The 16,870-nt window shown below is 36.5% G+C and overlaps 2 protein-coding genes and 1 pseudogene across 3 annotated transcripts; all 3 read left to right on the top strand.

Annotated features, from left to right (window-relative positions):
* The first annotated feature begins 1,318 nt into the window (after positions 1–1,318).
* LOC144430590 (zinc finger MYM-type protein 1-like) lies at positions 1,319–2,542 on the top strand. Its single transcript, XM_078118608.1, has one exon. The coding sequence runs from the start codon at positions 1,319–1,321 to the stop codon at positions 2,540–2,542; it is 1,224 nt and encodes a 407-aa protein (XP_077974734.1).
* A 1,692-nt stretch (positions 2,543–4,234) lies between these two features.
* LOC144430544 (2-Hydroxyacid oxidase 1 pseudogene) lies at positions 4,235–6,773 on the top strand (annotated as a pseudogene).
* Positions 6,774–11,495: 4,722 nt separating this feature from the next.
* LOC144430807 (uncharacterized) lies at positions 11,496–15,971 on the top strand. 2 transcript variants are annotated; one of them, XM_078118937.1, is made up of 6 exons: positions 11,496–11,703; positions 12,604–12,658; positions 13,255–13,411; positions 13,811–14,058; positions 15,003–15,136; positions 15,598–15,971. In XM_078118937.1, exons 1-6 carry the CDS (start codon positions 11,612–11,614, stop codon positions 15,626–15,628), a joined length of 717 nt encoding a protein of 238 aa, XP_077975063.1. In that variant the 5' UTR covers positions 11,496–11,611; the 3' UTR covers positions 15,629–15,971. The 2 variants fall into 2 exon arrangements, with proteins under 2 accessions (XP_077975063.1, XP_077975062.1); XM_078118936.1 differs by having other exon boundaries at positions 11,502–11,703; positions 13,811–14,088; positions 15,598–15,965.
* Positions 15,972–16,870: the final 899 nt, after the last annotated feature.

The following is a 16,870-nucleotide window of genomic DNA, read 5'->3' as shown; positions in this document are numbered from 1 at the left end:
ACTACGGCGCCTCTCACCATGGTTTTGTGGCGCTATTTCCGGTATATTTACAAGGTTATGTACCGGATTATAGGTCATCATGCGAATTTTTATCTACCTTTTTGGTGCTCCAGAAGTATGTGCAGCAATATGTCGCACAACCTGAATCCGCTACACACACACACATACTACTACAGGTTGTGCGCCATCTTGGTGCACATACTTCTGGAGGTCCCTTTTTACCTAACCTTAACCCTAAAGCCAACCATATCCACATGGAAAATGTTCTAAATTATGTTACCCAAAATGTGTCACCAGCAGGGGCAGACCTGCCATTACAGCATTACTGGCTACATACGTTGGTTTGTGTTTTTAATTTGCTGCCGTGGTAATCCAACTCAAAACAAGGTGCCCCGAACTGGGTCTTACTACTTACTGAATACAGCGCGAAACACCGCAAAGAGCGCGAAACAGCGCAAGAGAGCGCAAAATAGCGCGAAACAGCGCAACACAGCGCGAAACAGAAGGAAACCAGCGCAAAACAGAGGGAAACAGCGAAAAAACAGGAGACGCAGTCATTACCACCTCCTGCCACGAAAGAACCACGGCGCCTCTCGCCATGGTTTTATGGCGCTATTTCCGGTATATTTACAAGGTTATGTACCGGATTATAGGTCATCATGCGAAATTTTATCTACCTTTTTGGTGCTCCAGAAGTATGTGCAGCTATATGTCGCACAACCTAATCCAACTCAAAACAAGGTGCCCCGAACTCATTGCAAAATTTTTTTCTGCTTCACACTGTTTCCCTCTGTTTTGCGCTCTTTCGCGCGGTTTTCCCACTATTTTGCGCTGTTTCGCGCTCTTTGCGGTGTATTCAGTAAGTAGTAAGACCGCCCCGAACTCATTGCAAATTTTTTTTTCTGCTTCACACTGTTTCCCTCTGTTTTGCGCTCTTTCGCGCTGTTTCCCCACTATTTTGCGCTGTTTCCCTCTGTTTTGCGCTGTTTCGCGCTATTTTGCGCTGTTTCGCGCTCTTTGCGGTGTTTCGCGCTGTATTCAGTAAGTAGTAAGATCGTTTTGGACACCACGCCAGATATTTCAAAAACTGACCAACTTTCCGGAGTATATAGATACATACGTGTAGTAAAAAATGAACGAGATCTGCCAATCGACGTGAAAATTGAAGAAGTGTTTCTGGGATTTCATAAAGTTTCTGGACAAACTTCGCACGAACTTGCAACCCAGCTAGAATATCTGTTGCATGCAAACGGATTGGATCTTTTGAAGTGCAGGGGACAAGGATGTGATTGTGCAGCAAATATGCAAGGTGCATATAATGGCCTGCAGGCGAATTGCTGCGAAACAGCCTTTAGCAGTTTATGTACATTGTGCTGCACATAACCTGAACCTAGTCATAAACGATGCCGTAAACAACGTCCGTGAAATTTACGATTTTTTCTCTATAGTCGATAGGATATATGTATTTTTCGGACAAAGTATTAAAAGATGGGATATTCTTTCATCGTTTGGATCGAAAAAAGACAAAACACTGAAAAGATTGAACCCAACGCGCTGGTCGAGTCGTTTCAGTTCACTTACAGCTTTACATTACCGTTACGCAGATATTATGAAAGCTTTGAATTTGATTATTCTGCGATCCAAGAAAACTGAAGAGCTATCAGAAGCCGTATCGCTCGGTAACAAATTACAAAATTTTGATTTTATCATCATGATAGTTCTCATGGAGACTGTTCTACAACCAATCGATTTATTATCCAAAATTCTGCAATCACAAAACCAAGACTTGGGCATGGCAGCGGCTCTACTTGGAGACACTCTAGGAAATTTCCAAAAAATTAGGAACAATTATCAAGAAATACGGAAGAAGTCTGACAAAGTTGCGGAAACTTGGGGTGTTGAGCCTAAGTTCTCTATCAAACGTCAAAAAAACATGCCAGCGATTTACGACGACATTAACCTTGAACGAACCACACTAAATAGTGAATCACGGTTCAAAGTGAACGTATTTTATCGGTGTCTGAATATAGTAATTTTTCAATTACGACATCGTTTTGAAGGACATCGTAAAATTCACGAGCGGTTTCACATACTTTACCCAGAACAATTATTCAAAAGCGACGAGCAGGAAATTTATTCCGCTGGGCAACGTTTACTTGAGCAATATAGTGAAGATTTAAGTTCTGCTTTACCGGAGCAGTTGCTCAAATTAAAGTTGTTCATGCGACAGGCCTTCCCAGCGTTGAAAACTCCAAAAGAATTAGCTCACGCATTAATGGTTGAGCATAGAATTTCAACAAGTTATCCTGATATTTGTACAGCCTTGTTGATCCTTCTAACGTTGCCCGTAACTACCTCAACTGCCGAGAGATCGTTTTCGAAATTGAAATTAATAAAAAATTATCTCAGGAGCACGATGTCGCAGGAAAGGCTCTTTGGACTGGCGCTGCTGAGTATTGAATCTGAACGCTTGACCCGACTTGATATGACGAAGATGGTGGATGAGTTTGCTAACGCGAAAGCACGACAGCGCAAATTTTAGGTTACCATTGCCTTTTTATAGCGACATGTTATGCTTTTTGGCGAAAAAAAAGCAAAACGTTGTTTTACCTTATGTCCGAGAGTTTTTAGGGTCATTTCCACGAAATATTTTTGCGGGGGGGGGGCCCACGAGAGTCTTGCTACGCAACTGGCTTAAGTGACATATTTTTTTCATGTTTTACCGATACAGTCTACAGAAGAAATTTGAGTCTGTTGTAACGTTAGCAATGTCAGACAGACAACTCGACTGCCGTAATGAGGGGCAGACAATTAAACAGCCTAGCAATCTCTCTGCGACATCACGATAATTGTGCTCGAGAAGCAGACAACTCACCCCCTACTGGCTTAGCGTTTACTTAGTGCCGACTGATATTAGTTGTAAACGACAAGGTTTCATTCTTTGAGTTGGGATTTCTTTTAGGCAGAGAGAGATATTACAAAGTGAGAAAACGCGACAAACTTAAGATAAATTAGCCTACATTGTTATTAAGAATAATAAAAAAATAATTAAAAGAAAAATTACTCGTGAAACCATATTAATAATTGTATTATGGCTGTCATTGCCATATTGATCGATTTTCTAAACAGGAGTGAACAGTAACTAAAAACATTTATTGAAAATATATCGCCAAGCTGATTATGGTAGGAGTCAAATGTCAAATGGGCCAAACGAAGTTGTCAGTGTTGGGTGCATGAAGAGGTGGGGTTGTTAGAGCCCTTCATTTCTAATATTAGAGCCAAATTATAGTCCAGATTGTAATATGTACTTCAAGTTACCGGTAATAGTATTAGTTAGTAAAATTAAGGTGAGACAATAGGATGGGGTATAAGAATATATTGGCTACCAAGGTCAGACAGAGCCATTCATAAACATTGACTTCAGACAAGGATATAAAAATTGTTATTGCACAGGATCACTTCAAAATTAACATTGAAGATTCATCATCATTGTGAAGCAACCGGAGAAGGAAAAAAATAATCTGCGTGTATAGATGCTTCAATGACAACGTAAAGAGGAACATGCTGAACTATTGATCACCCACAAAGAAATTGTTTAATTGCTTTGTGAGGTTATGGTTAGACCAGAGCCATTATATAACCGTAAATATATTATACTACTACGATATAACGGCTCTGGTTAGACGATCTAACTAAGAGGAACTTCTGTTTGCGAGACAGAAGGATTTATCACACCAAAACTGCAAAAACGCCCAAATTTAATAACATCACACTATACACTATCTATACGTTGGCCATCACGGCAACTTCAAACCAATACCTTATCTAAACATAGAAAGCATGCTATCATAAAATATATGCTGACGGGTCTCAGCTCTAGCGCTTGGTTTGAAACGCGCATTGCGCAACTGGTTGAGACGTCGTGTTCGGGCAAGTTATCGATACCTGTGATTTGCCGACGGGTATATTGACAACGAGAATTGATTACTCGCGTTTTTTACATCCATTCTTATTGTTTTCACCTGTCTAAATAAAGTAATAAAACGAGAATAATACCAAGAGTTTAATCTAGGGCAGTGTAGATAAGAGTATAAGTATTAAATATTATTGAAAACGTTATACTGGAAATCAGTCTCGTGCGTGTTGTTCCCACTGCAGAACGCCATGTCTGCAAGCATATTGCACGGTTGGAGCTGTTCAGACGAAATCTGTGTTATTGAGCAACGTAATTGTAAAAACACAGCCACTCCAGCCTAGGACGGTGAATAAGAAACTTTTATAATGAATGGGTCGAAAATTATATTCTTGTGATTGAAATGAAGACAGTTGCTAGTTGGTTATAGATAGTTAACCATTGTCTGCATGAGTAAAAGTCTTTTTGTTGCATCTTTTCCACAAGTCCTATAATCCTTGGTTGGTATTGTGTAGTTATTAACCTTACAAATGTAGTACTTATATATAACGACTGAGGCGATTTTTTGTCATCGATGTTTGGACGACTATGTGCGGAAACCCAGATTCGTATCCATCTGAGTTACCGAAAAAGTTTATTAAGCTGCGGTGAACTGTTTTCTATTAAAAAAAAATGAAAGAGAATTCCACTGCGGCCACTACCGTCCATCCTGCTTCATTGTCATTCTAGTTTTCCGTAATCGTTAATTAAAGTTTATAAAACTTTGTTTGTCAAATGGCATTGGTATGTGACAAAAAGAATAAATGAAAAAGTGGTATCGATATCTCATATACCACAAAAACATTATACAGCTTTTTTCGTTTATACACTTGCCGCAATGCTCACTGATAGTTCGATACAATGTATAGTCAAACAACTTCGCTATTCGTTGAACAAGAAGAGCAAAATGTATTGAATATAAAGCATTTGTTTATCAGACATCTTACTTTCCGTAATGAGAAGTATTCACCCAACTGTTTCATGCAAAAGGATCTTTACATATTCACCCAACTGTTTCGTGCAAAAGGATCTTTACATAACACCAGGATAATGTGTTTTGCAGCGTCCTTTTTATGCTGTCGAAATCTAATCGATTAAATTATGTTCGTGATTTAGATTACACTAAAGCCGCTTTATAAGTGTTTCAGGGCGTATAAAGTATTTGTTTACTTAGGCTACATCGGCATAGGCTATTGGTTGTACACAAAATAAATACTGTTATCTTAGAACGGCCTACTTTTACTTTATTGACAAACAGCCTTTGAATAACCGGTTTAAAAGTTAACGAGATGACTGACAAATGCATCTGCATCAACGATATACAAAAACTAGCCGAAAGAAAACTGACCAGAAATGCATTGCATTACTATAACTCAGGAGCAACAGATGAACAAACTTTAGAAGAAAATTGCACTGCTTTCAAATCTTGGCGATTTCAACCAAGAGTTTTACGAGATGTATCCAAGATAGACACAAGCTCTTCAATACTGGGAAATAAAATTGCTTTTCCTGTTTGTATCTCGCCAACTGCTTTAAACAAGATTGCATCTGTCGAGGGTGAAATTGCGTCTGCAAAAGCGGCTCATAAAGTTGGCACTGGATTTTCTTTGAGTACATGGGCGACAACAAGTATCGAAGAGATTGCGAACAATGTTCCCGATGTGCTAAGATGGTTCCAGTTGCATTGGTTTAAAAATAAAAACATAATTGTGAATCTAGTTCAGAGGGCAGCTCGTAACGGATACCGTGCTCTAATTGTGACTGTTGATTTGCCTGTCGGTGGAAAACGGTATAAAATCCAGAGAGAAAAATTACATTTGCCATCCAATTTGAGCTTGAAAAATTTAGAGGGATTACAAAAGAACAGAACAGGAGGGGTTGAGCATGGTCCAGGAATAAGTGGAAACATTCGTTCGATGTTTGATCCCACATCAACTTGGAAACATATAGATTGGCTGAAAACAATCACCGATTTGCCCATCATAGTTAAAGGCATTCTAACAGCAGAAATGGCTATGGAAGCACTTGAACATGAAGTTGCGGGGATATTTGTCTCAAATCACGGAGCGCGCCAGCTAGATGGCGTGCTTTCGACAATTGAAGCTTTGCCTCCAATTGTAAGAGCTGTGAATGGGAGATGCGAAATTTATCTAGACGGCGGAGTACGAAACGGTGGCGACGTAGCAAAAGCTATTGCCATAGGTGCTAATGCTGTTTTCGTGGGAAGACCCATAATATGGGGCCTTGCATGTGATGGAGAGGCGGGGGCAAGAAAAGTATTAGAAATATTACGTGATGAATTTGAGGTAACAATGAAATTATTGGGAGTTACCTCGATCTCAGAATTACAATCTGTTCCAAATCTTGTTGTCCACTATTCAAAAGTTCTCGCGCAGTTGTGAAAGACAATCAGAATTTAATATGGAGTATTATAATATTGTGTCATGTTAATTGTTTACAATATTAGATATACATATGTTCATCCGCAAATCAGCTATATTTTTCAAAAATTTTCTCATCATTATTATTAAAAATTTTCGATGACATGACAACATAATAATTTTAGACTGATTTTCCAAAATGAGTGTCCTATAATATTCAGTACAGCTTCTTTTTTTTGCGACACATAATTTTGCTGCAGAATCTTAACATTGTTATGTAATTAGCCTATTGTATTGCATTTAGGTGGTGACTCGTATTATTCGACTTTTGTATGGTCTTTGTTTGTATTGACATACTGCTATGGTTTAATAATTTTGAATTGCTTAGCCTTTGACTCTTACAATAAAGTTGTGTTGTAATTAAAACTTGGTGCTTATCTATCTATAAAGAACTAGAGTCAGGATACACTACAATTTTGCGATCGGGACGGGGTCGATATTCTACCTACATGATTGCGTCGATTGGATCGAGCTACTGTAGGGTTGTGTCAATGTTATATATGTTAACTTCACAAGTACCTTAATTTGAAAAAAGGTCTAAAAGTAACCATAGCTAAATTTGTTTCAAATCACATGAAAGAGTATAGAAGAGTATAGAACTGGTCTGGATTGATTATATATACACAGATAGAATATAAATACATATGTTGAAGCTTAGAACACTATTTTAAATAAAAATGTATCTACTGTTTGATGATACCGATCCGATACCATGGAGTGATAGTGATACGCCGATACTTCATATTGCCGATACTAACGATAGTCCGATAACATGTAATTTTCATCAACGTATATGTCATATGAAAATACAATACTGATACATCTCTAAGTTTAAAAGCAAACTAAATTGAAAGTGCTGGTAAAAAAAATTATATTTTTAAACGTATTTGTTAACCAACGACCTATCGTAACATAGGAATAAATCGGGTTCATGAAAAGTTGGAATCTGCTTCCGGGTTTCACCCAATGTACCAGTATTGTAAGCTGATGGTTCAATAATTTGTGAGTATTTATTACATGTCCCTGAATTTCCTTTGCTCAGACCTGGGGACCTATTTGGAAAATTGAATGGGGACAGAAAATAAACTTCCAAGAAACTATGGAAAAAACTATCTAGGGATTGTCAAATGTTGGTTGTATAATCTAGATCAGGGTGGTCCAAGGTTGTCGGCTCCGCGGGCCACAAAATTATTTTTGCATTGTTCGCGGGCCACAATAGTGCTAACTGCCAAGAATAGGTGAACAGTGCAATACAAAACAAACACTTTCATTGTGCAAACACATAGTTATCAGACATAGCCATCCCAGGCTAATAGAATCTGCATTTCATTTTTAGTTTTCTATGATGCCTATATTGTAAGTATACATTCCCGACCAAATAGATAGAAAGCCAGATAATAATTTAGACTAGCCAAGCACCTCATTCAATTTTGCTAGTTGCCTCAGTTAGCCATAGCACTAGTCAATTTAGTGACATTATTGATGTAACAATTTGTCCAAAGTTTTTTCTGAATAGTTTTATTACGAAACAACACAAAATGCGATTTTTGATTACTCTCCGAATGTGACGCGGGCCACAAATATTGAAGCTGCGGGCCACATGTGGCCCGCGGGCCTGGGTTTGGAACACCCTGATCTAGATGGTGATTTGATTGTCGCTGCAAAGGACGAAAATAGTCGTTTGAAAGGTATTTGCTAGGAAATTGAAACGAAGATATTTTATTTTTGTAACCATTTGTCAAACAATTTTCTTTCATTATTCACAGAAAATTGTATACTTTTAAAGAAAAATTTAATGTATATTTATAGGTAGGTTCCGAACTATTTATGGCCTGTGGCCCCCTTCCGGCGCCCTTCCTTATTTCAGTTCTATTACGAGTTCGGGAACTAGCCAAGTGACTCCCGTAGTATTTGCACCGTTCCGGTGTCCGCCATATTTGTACGCATACTTCGTGAGTACCGAAAACTTTATACGAGGAATCGGTCTTGTGCGTGTTGTTTCCACTGCAGAACGCCATGTCTGCAAGCATATTACATGGTTGGAGCTGTTTAGACGAAATAGGGATTAGTGACCACGCAATTGCAGAGACACAGTCTGCCTAGGACAGTGATTGAGAAACTTTTTTATGAATGGGTCAAATATTCTATTCTTATTGTTGAAATGAAGACAATTGGCCATAGATAGTTAATCAAAGTCTGCATTAATAGAAAGCTATTTGTTGCATCTTTCCCACAAGTCTTATAAAGTTATAATCCTTGGTTGGCATTATGTAGTTATTAGCCTTACAAACGTAGCACTTATATGAGGACTGAGGCGATTTTTGGTCATCGATGCTTGGAAATCCACATGCGGAAACCCAGATTCGTATCCACCTGAATTACCGAAAAATTATACTAAGCTGCGGTTAACTGTTTTGATTTAAAATTGGGACTGCACCACTTCCGTATACCTTGCTTCATTGTCATTTTAGATTTCCGTAGTCAAAAATTAAAGTTCATAACAATTTGTTTAACAAATTGAATTGTATGTGACAAAAGAATATATGTCAAAGTGCCATCGATATCTCATATACCCCAGAAACATTATACTTTTTCGTTTATACACTTGCTGCAATGCTAACTGATAGTTCGATATAATGTATAATCAGAAACCTCGCCATACGTTAAACAGAAGGAGCAAAATATATTGAATATAAAGCATTTGATTGTTAAACATTTTTACTTTCCGTAATGAGAGTGTTCACCCAACTGTTTCGTACAAAAGGATCTTTACATAACGCAAGAATATTGTGTTTTGCAGCGCCCATTTCATGTTGTCAAAATCTAATCGATTACATTATATTTGTGTTTTTTTACATTACACTCCATGACGCTATATAATTCTTTCGCGGCGTATTATACATTTATTTACTTAGGCTACATCGGTATAGGCCAGGGGGACCTCCTGAAGTATGCACACCAAGATGTCACACCACCTGAACTCAGGTTTCCACATGATTGCGTCGATTAGATCGAGCACCTACACTCCTACAGTGTTGTGTTGATGTCATGGATGTTAACTTTACAAGTACCTAAATTTGAAAATAAAAAGCCTGAAAAGTAACAATAGCTGAAATTGTCTCAATCACCTGAACTACCATGACTGGAGAATCACTACAGCCTATCTGAAATCTTTGAACATAGAAGAGTATAGTACATTTTTCGGATTGATTGTATATATATACACCTATACAAGATAAATCCATATGTTGACTCTTGGAACACTATTTTGAAAAGAGTATCGATATCAACCTTTTTGCCGATATCGATCCGATTCCATGAAAAAAATTCTGATGCCGATACGCCAATAATTTTCATTAACGTATGCGGTTGCGATTGCGAAAAAAAAAATCTTGACTATTAAATTGAACTTGCATATAATGACCATTTACATTTTCAAACAATTAAGACAATCGACCAGTTTCTTGGTTACATATCATTGGATTTATTCAGCGACCTGTCCCAAACTTAATGAGAAAAGAACGGAAATTCAAGAGTCAAAGTGTTACTCGAAGCTCGGAATGTACGTGATGGCGAGATTTCATAAGAAAATAACGGATGATATCATGCCTTTGAACTGGGTTTTTGGCGATGGGGGTAATGTAACCGATAACTGGTTGCGCGGGTCGCTTACCATGATGGCATTTTAACAGTATTGAAGTTACGATGGAACGTTGCGTAAAACATTTAATTCGACATTCAATCAACATTTTATGTGTGCTTTGACTTTTGCAACAACGTAGTGATGAAATGGAAACTTGGTGCTTGTCTATATCTTTGATTACATAAAAGAAAGCCACGCTACAAGTTGAGTTGTAATATATATATATATATACAAGGTGGTCGCTAGAAAACCACAAATTTGTCAAACAGCAATTTATTTTTACAAAGAATAACTTTTATCAATGTTTTATTACACTCATAGATTCTCGAAATGTCATCCATGTACATCAAAAAAGTGTTCTAACCAAGAAATCCAAACTCGTGCAGCGTTTTGAAGGTATGTTAATTTGTGGGATATCGTTCCAATTCTATACATATTCATTCATGATCACATCTGATCTTCAAATGTTCTTCATTTTTAGCGACCAGTCTGTATATTGGTTAAGTGCAGAATTTTATTCGATCGAGTGTTATATCCTCACTACCGTACTCTTGTAATAGACTACAGATCTATTTATAAACCTCAGTTGGTGAACAATCGTTATAGTCCTACTTCAACATGAGTAAACATTTTGTTAAACAGTCGCCGTGGACCTTGATTCTAATATTTTTTTATTGAAACGTATATATTCATGAACCGTATAATTCCTCCCAAAGTTTTTAGATTTCTATACCTTTTCAAAAATTTGGTACATAATTATACCGGTGTCATGCTTCAAGTAATGACAAGAAAATTTGGGTTAGGTCGTATATCACGCTGCTTTATTCGGAAGAGCAGTTCATTTATTTGAATGTTTTTATTTAGCTCCAAATGGAAGCTTTATGAATAAAATTCACGGACAACTGACGATAAAAGCACAAGTCCACTAGAACATTTCAACACAACAAGGTCGGAGTACCAGTTCGAAAATTATACCAATGTGTTATGAAGCTGCTGCGTGTATAGTAGTGAATATTTACAAATAAGGACCTATTCAGACCAATTGTTGTTTAACAATCAGTGTAGTTTCGGTATTTGAAATAAACAAAATAGGACGACGAAAGCATAGTTAGTATAAATATATATAGCAGTTTACGAAGTGATCATACGAAATAAATATCCAAATATAATAAAAATGTTGTTCCGAAATCATTAAACACCATTAGATATCAAACGTAAATTGAAGCCTGGAATATATTGCTATAAAGAATAAATATTCATGCATATATGTAAGTCTGTTATATCCAAGCAATTCTTCTTTAAATACGAGGTTTCTCAAAACAATATCAAATATTACTTCGCCCTAAAATGCACAATAGGAGAGGTCGGGGTAAAATGTTATTTTTTATCGTGCCCCAACAAATTCGAGAGAGACTTTTCATCTGAATAATTAAAACTTGGTGGCGCGGTGGTACCAATTTCTTACTAGCTGGGTGAGACAGAAACTATTTGAATACACGCCTTTCATTTATTCTCATTGTACACGTAGACCTATCTTTTCATTCTAAACTAAAATAAAGTAATAAATTTTAAAGAATGGCTAAAAAAGTGGAAAGTTATTTGTACTTTGGTGTTCAAATAGCCTTTGCAGCAACTGTTATGCTTTATATGTACACTGAATATGGCAGGTAAGTTATAAAATTATAATAATATTATATATAACATTAGAAAATGTATTTTGTAGTTCAGAACAGATAACCTATCGAATGTGAACCATCTAATTTTCCCAAATTAGTAGAATACGTTTTTCCAATAACATCCTAAAATACTACTCGGTAAATAATAACTACTCAATTTGAAAACATCAGTCATTTTTAATGCTAATGTAGCTTCATATGACAATATTACTTACTTTATGAGGCTATCGTTACATAACTATTGCTAGTCCTTCACCCATGATATTTCAATAAGCATTTCCGATTAACCAGGATGTATTTAAGATGCAATGTACGTTAATCTGTGCCGAGTTTATTCATTTTGCTTTTCTTACCTTTAAAGATAGACATTACTCGATGCTATTTTGTGACCGGCAGTTCAATTATCTGCTGAACTGATTTTAGCGGACATAAGTGATTTTTTTTTAGCATTTCAAAGTAAACTCAGGCAGATATGAGGAAGAAGAGTTGGCCTTTTGCCATTGTCTCTTAGGCCTACGTGTTTACAAACTTTAAAAAGCATGACGTACACATTAACGATCACAAAATCGAGTGTTTTTTAATATTTAAAAGCAGCATTTCATTTTCCGTGTGAGTTTTTTCCTGATAATTTGGCGCCGTATGAACATAAAGTTTGAGAACCGCTGGTAACAGTTTTAGTCTCCTCTTGAAAATAGTGATGACATTGAACGGGAGCCATCTGGCCTCAAGTAATATCTTGATGCGTTTATTCCTGAAAAACACTAAAGATAGTGCACAATCAACTGTATAGAATCTTCTCCAAGACGACAACCGGATCTCTGAGACAGTGAACTTGAATTTCAAAAGACCATATAATCAGTAGAAATACATACGTTTTTTACTGTTTTGCAGGTCGATCAGTCGTTCGGTAATGAGCAAGACAACAGTTATAACTGACAATTATTTCGTAAGTGAAGCATATCTAAGTAGGGTATCATTGGGAAAACTTTAATATAGTTAGTTATTGGACACGAAATTGGCCTATGGATCGTTGTTATGTTGTTGTTGTGAGAAAATCACTTTTCTCTGGTGCAGTTGTCGTCTTGGAGAATGAAAGATTCTATACAGTTAGTTAATTGTGCACTATTTTATACCAATTGCTATGAAATTTTCCTTGGTTAAAGATTGTTGTCGCCGCTAGAAGGCTATTATCTTCATTTGCTTCAAATATATCTGTGGAGTTTATGGGATTTGTTTTTCACTTCAAAGTCTTGCGTGATGATCTCTCAAAGGTAAAAATTGTGCACCGTGCCTTTGTTCCGTGACCACATCTCAGTGATCTGGTGGTCAGACTACCAGAACTGTAAATGATTTGATACCTCGTTTTGGCTTTCGTGTCCATATATTTGAGCATTGCTAATTGCTAAATTCGTATTCATTTATTTGAGCCAAAAGTAAATATGACAACCAGAATTTGGCTATCGCAAAATCGAGAGCTGGAATAGAAGTCCAAATCAAAATTTTATATTAAAAAGACATGAGATTTCTTATATGTACTCACAGAATGTTATGGCGCGCGATATCTCCTGCAAGCAAGAATATGGAATCGATTACATATTTCATGATGAATCCGAATCTTGCAAAAAATGCGAAGAAATTTGCGACTCTTCTGCCTCGGAAAACAATAAGTTAAGCAACGCATGCATTTCACGATGTGAAAGTAAATTACTCAATGTACTTTTTTTCGTTTGAATTTCATTGTTTATATGAATGTTTTTTTTTTATGTTTATATACCATTATCCTGGATCCTTATTAGATGCTGTTTTAACATCCTGATGTTTATTACGAGACTCCGACAAATCTCGCTCTGACTTGACGTTATTATGACACTTAGCGGTGGTGTTATATAAAGTCCGAGCTACAATGTGGCCGTGTTTCAAAACAATCGTTAATTTTTCTTTACTGCTTATTTGTTTACCAATCTTGCACTTCATAATGTGAGCTCTCTCGTAAAATGACATTTTTGGTTACACTCCCCTTTTTACTCGTGGCAAAAAAACGAACATGGCTGAAATATTTGTAGTAATAGAAAATCTGAATGCATCTTTGTCATGGCAGGCTATATTTCGAAGAAAAAGACGTTAGCTGAGATTGCAAAGCTCCTCGATGAATTTCGAGAAACAATCAAGTCACATGTTCCTCCTGTACAAGAAAACAAAAACGATGAACATGTCCTTAGCAAATTAAAAGAAATAGACGAACATTCAATAAAACTTCAAGGCATAGAAGAAATCAGACAAAAAATTGAAGAAGCTTCAAAACTAATCCAAGAAGAAAAGGACTCGAGACGAGATGAGCTAACTAAGGTGCGAGATACAATTGAAGCTACAATAACGGTAAGCATACCCTACTGTGGAGCCCACAAGATATGAATATATAATATAACTTCCATATAGAGAAGTGGTCTTTAACGGGACGCACGCGGTCCACAAATGCCACATTGCAGTTTCAGGGGGGGGGGGGGTCCTTTGTTGAGCATGAATTGTTCGAACATAAAGGGATTTGGGATTAAAGTAACAATATGAATACCACTGGAATGATAAACAGCAGGGAGTCGCAGTGCTAAAAGCATCCGGTGGGGGGCCACGATATATAAGAGGTTGGGAACCACTGATATTGGGTCCTTTATTATTCAGTTGATTTATGAATTATTTATAATTACTGTTGCTGTATGTTGTTACTGGCTCTCCATTTTATGTAATTTTTTCATTACAATCAATAATTATAACTGGCTTAATTAATTTCAATCAAAATGTAAGTTTCACATGCGGAAGAAAAAAGAGTGATTGAATGACTTAGTCTGTTATGAGGCCTTATTGAACACGAAGTGGTTCTATGGATAGTTTTATTATTATGTTGTTGTTGTTGATCTTGTTAATATTTTTCTTTCACTTGACATTGTGAAAAAATCACTGTTCTCTTCAACCACTAGACCAATTGCTTCGAAATTTTTAGTGGTTGAAGATTGTTGTTGTCGCTAGAAGGCTATTACTTTTATTTATTTTTGAATATTTCTGTGAGCTCTGTTAGATTTGTTTAGTGTTAAATAAAAATTGTACACCTTGTAGCGATTCCGCGTTTTCGATATTTGCGATTTGGTAGTCAGTCCAGTTATGGAAGACTATGGTACCGTACCGGTATACTGTGAAAGATTTTAAACCCGTACTACTCCGTTTTGCCTTCCGTGTCTATATCTTTGAGCATTGCGCTCTTCGCGCTTGTTTAATATATGAATTCTATTTAATTCCAGAAATTACAAAAATCTGTTTCTGCCATTGAATTGAACGAATACATAGTTTTTATGGGATTGATTGTTGCGTGTTCAGTTACTGCCATGTTGTTGATTTTATTATATTTTGGAATTCCCTGTCTGGAACGAAACGAGTAAGTATGAATTGTTCGTCATATAAAGCAAAACTCAAGCCTTCTCTGGGCCTACGAAGTAAATATCCAGGGGTTATGGGAGTTAGGATAAGTATAGGCTTTGGACAAGTAATTAGAGTTTACACGTGAAGTTGAATCCATTGCTCGTGCAAAAGATTTTAACAAATAATTTTTTTTCCACTTATTTAATACCTTACAACGACATGCCAAAACATATTCAAATTTAAATATAAATGTCTACCATTGTACATATGTATATAAAACTCAAATATCTAATTTTATATAAATGAATATTGTGCTGGGAACCAGTGGTGCCAACCCACGGCGTATTTATCCAATCGTATTGGTATTTTAAGAAAGAGTTTTTTCAAGAGTTCTTTATGCTGTAACTGGGTCGAAATGTAACTATATACTAGAAAATAGTTTTCAATCAATAATGTTGTTTGTACATTTTATTCCAGACATAAATTTTCGAAAACGAAAGCTGTATGAAACGTTTGAAGGATGCTACAGAAAATGCTTTAAGAAATCTGAAGAATGTACGATTCAATCAGTGTCGAATATAAAAAAATTTATTAAAAGACATTTTTGCTGGAGAATCAAGAAGTGCCCAGCTGTGCCTAGGTGTCATATCTGGCTTAAAAAATAACTTGATTTTGAACTTTACTATGATTGCTTGCCTATCTGGTGGCTTCTTCTATTGGCAATACTGCCAGACCGTGATTCTTTCAAAAAATATATACTCCGTACGCCAGTCGTTTATATATTGCATTTTGAGTGAAAACTCTAAAAAGTAAAAAGCTCAAATATGCTCAAATATGTGAACACGAAAGCCAAAACGAAGTAGTAGGGATTTAGCGGCAGCCTTCACGACTTCGCCTGACCAGCAGATAGCAGCTAATGCGAACACGGAACCGCAACAAGCTGCGCAATTCTTAGTTTGATGACGTCACCTTGCACAAAAACCGAATTCCATTATTTTTCAAATAAAAAAAGCAATAGCCTTTTATCGAAAAATACAATCTTCGACCACTAAAATTTCAAACAGTTGGTCCAGTAACTTATGAGAAAAAATTTCGTAACGATAAGACAATCTCTAACAGGAACAACAACATAACGAGATAGTAATCAGAGACCGCGGACTTATCGATCCAGCGGCATGTATCCTTCGCTCTGACTAAATTGCGACACCGCGTGTCCCATCACTAATTAATTGATAACTCACTAATTAACTTTTAACTCGCTAATTATACGACATAATTCATCCAAGATCAATAGGCACCTGGTTCGAGATATGATGAATGTACATGCAAAATTTGGAGCAGATTCAACCTCGCTTTCGTGAGATATCGCGTAACATACGAAAGTGTATAACAGACAGACAGACAAAAATACCTATCAACATACTTACCGATCAAGATCGATAAGTAATAACAAAACGACCCATATGAACACTTCGTATCCAATAATATGAACTAGTTTTTACTTATCAATTATTATTAAGGCTATCGTTTGGTTCATAGTTTATAGTGGTAATATCAGAAGAGCTGTTGGTTCCATTCTAGTTTGTCGGGGGAAAAATAATCAAATTTATCAAAATATACCTACTGTTTATACTTCTGGTGTTCTGCATTTTATGGTAAATAGTCTTCATGAATGCCCTAGGTTCCTCATCTCTCTCTGTCTAATACAGGAGATACTTTGTTTAATCATAAGTGTCAGCAGCCCCGGCTT

This window comes from Styela clava, chromosome 12 (assembly GCF_964204865.1).
Source record: "Styela clava chromosome 12, kaStyClav1.hap1.2, whole genome shotgun sequence".
Lineage (NCBI taxonomy): Eukaryota > Metazoa > Chordata > Ascidiacea > Stolidobranchia > Styelidae > Styela > Styela clava.
This window is presented reverse-complemented; position numbering and strand designations above follow the sequence as displayed.

Coding starts and splice junctions, on each gene's coding strand:
- LOC144430590 (XM_078118608.1), top strand. CDS start 1,319: ATGGCCTGCAGGCGAATTGCTGCGAAACAGCCTTTAGCAGTTTATGTA.
- LOC144430807 (XM_078118936.1), top strand. CDS start 11,612: ATGGCTAAAAAAGTGGAAAGTTATTTGTACTTTGGTGTTCAAATAGCC. Junction 11,704..12,603: donor ATGTACACTGAATATGGCAG/GTAAGTTATAAA, acceptor ACTGTTTTGCAG/GTCGATCAGTCGTTCGGTAA. Junction 12,659..13,254: donor TTATAACTGACAATTATTTC/GTAAGTGAAGCA, acceptor ATGTACTCACAG/AATGTTATGGCGCGCGATAT.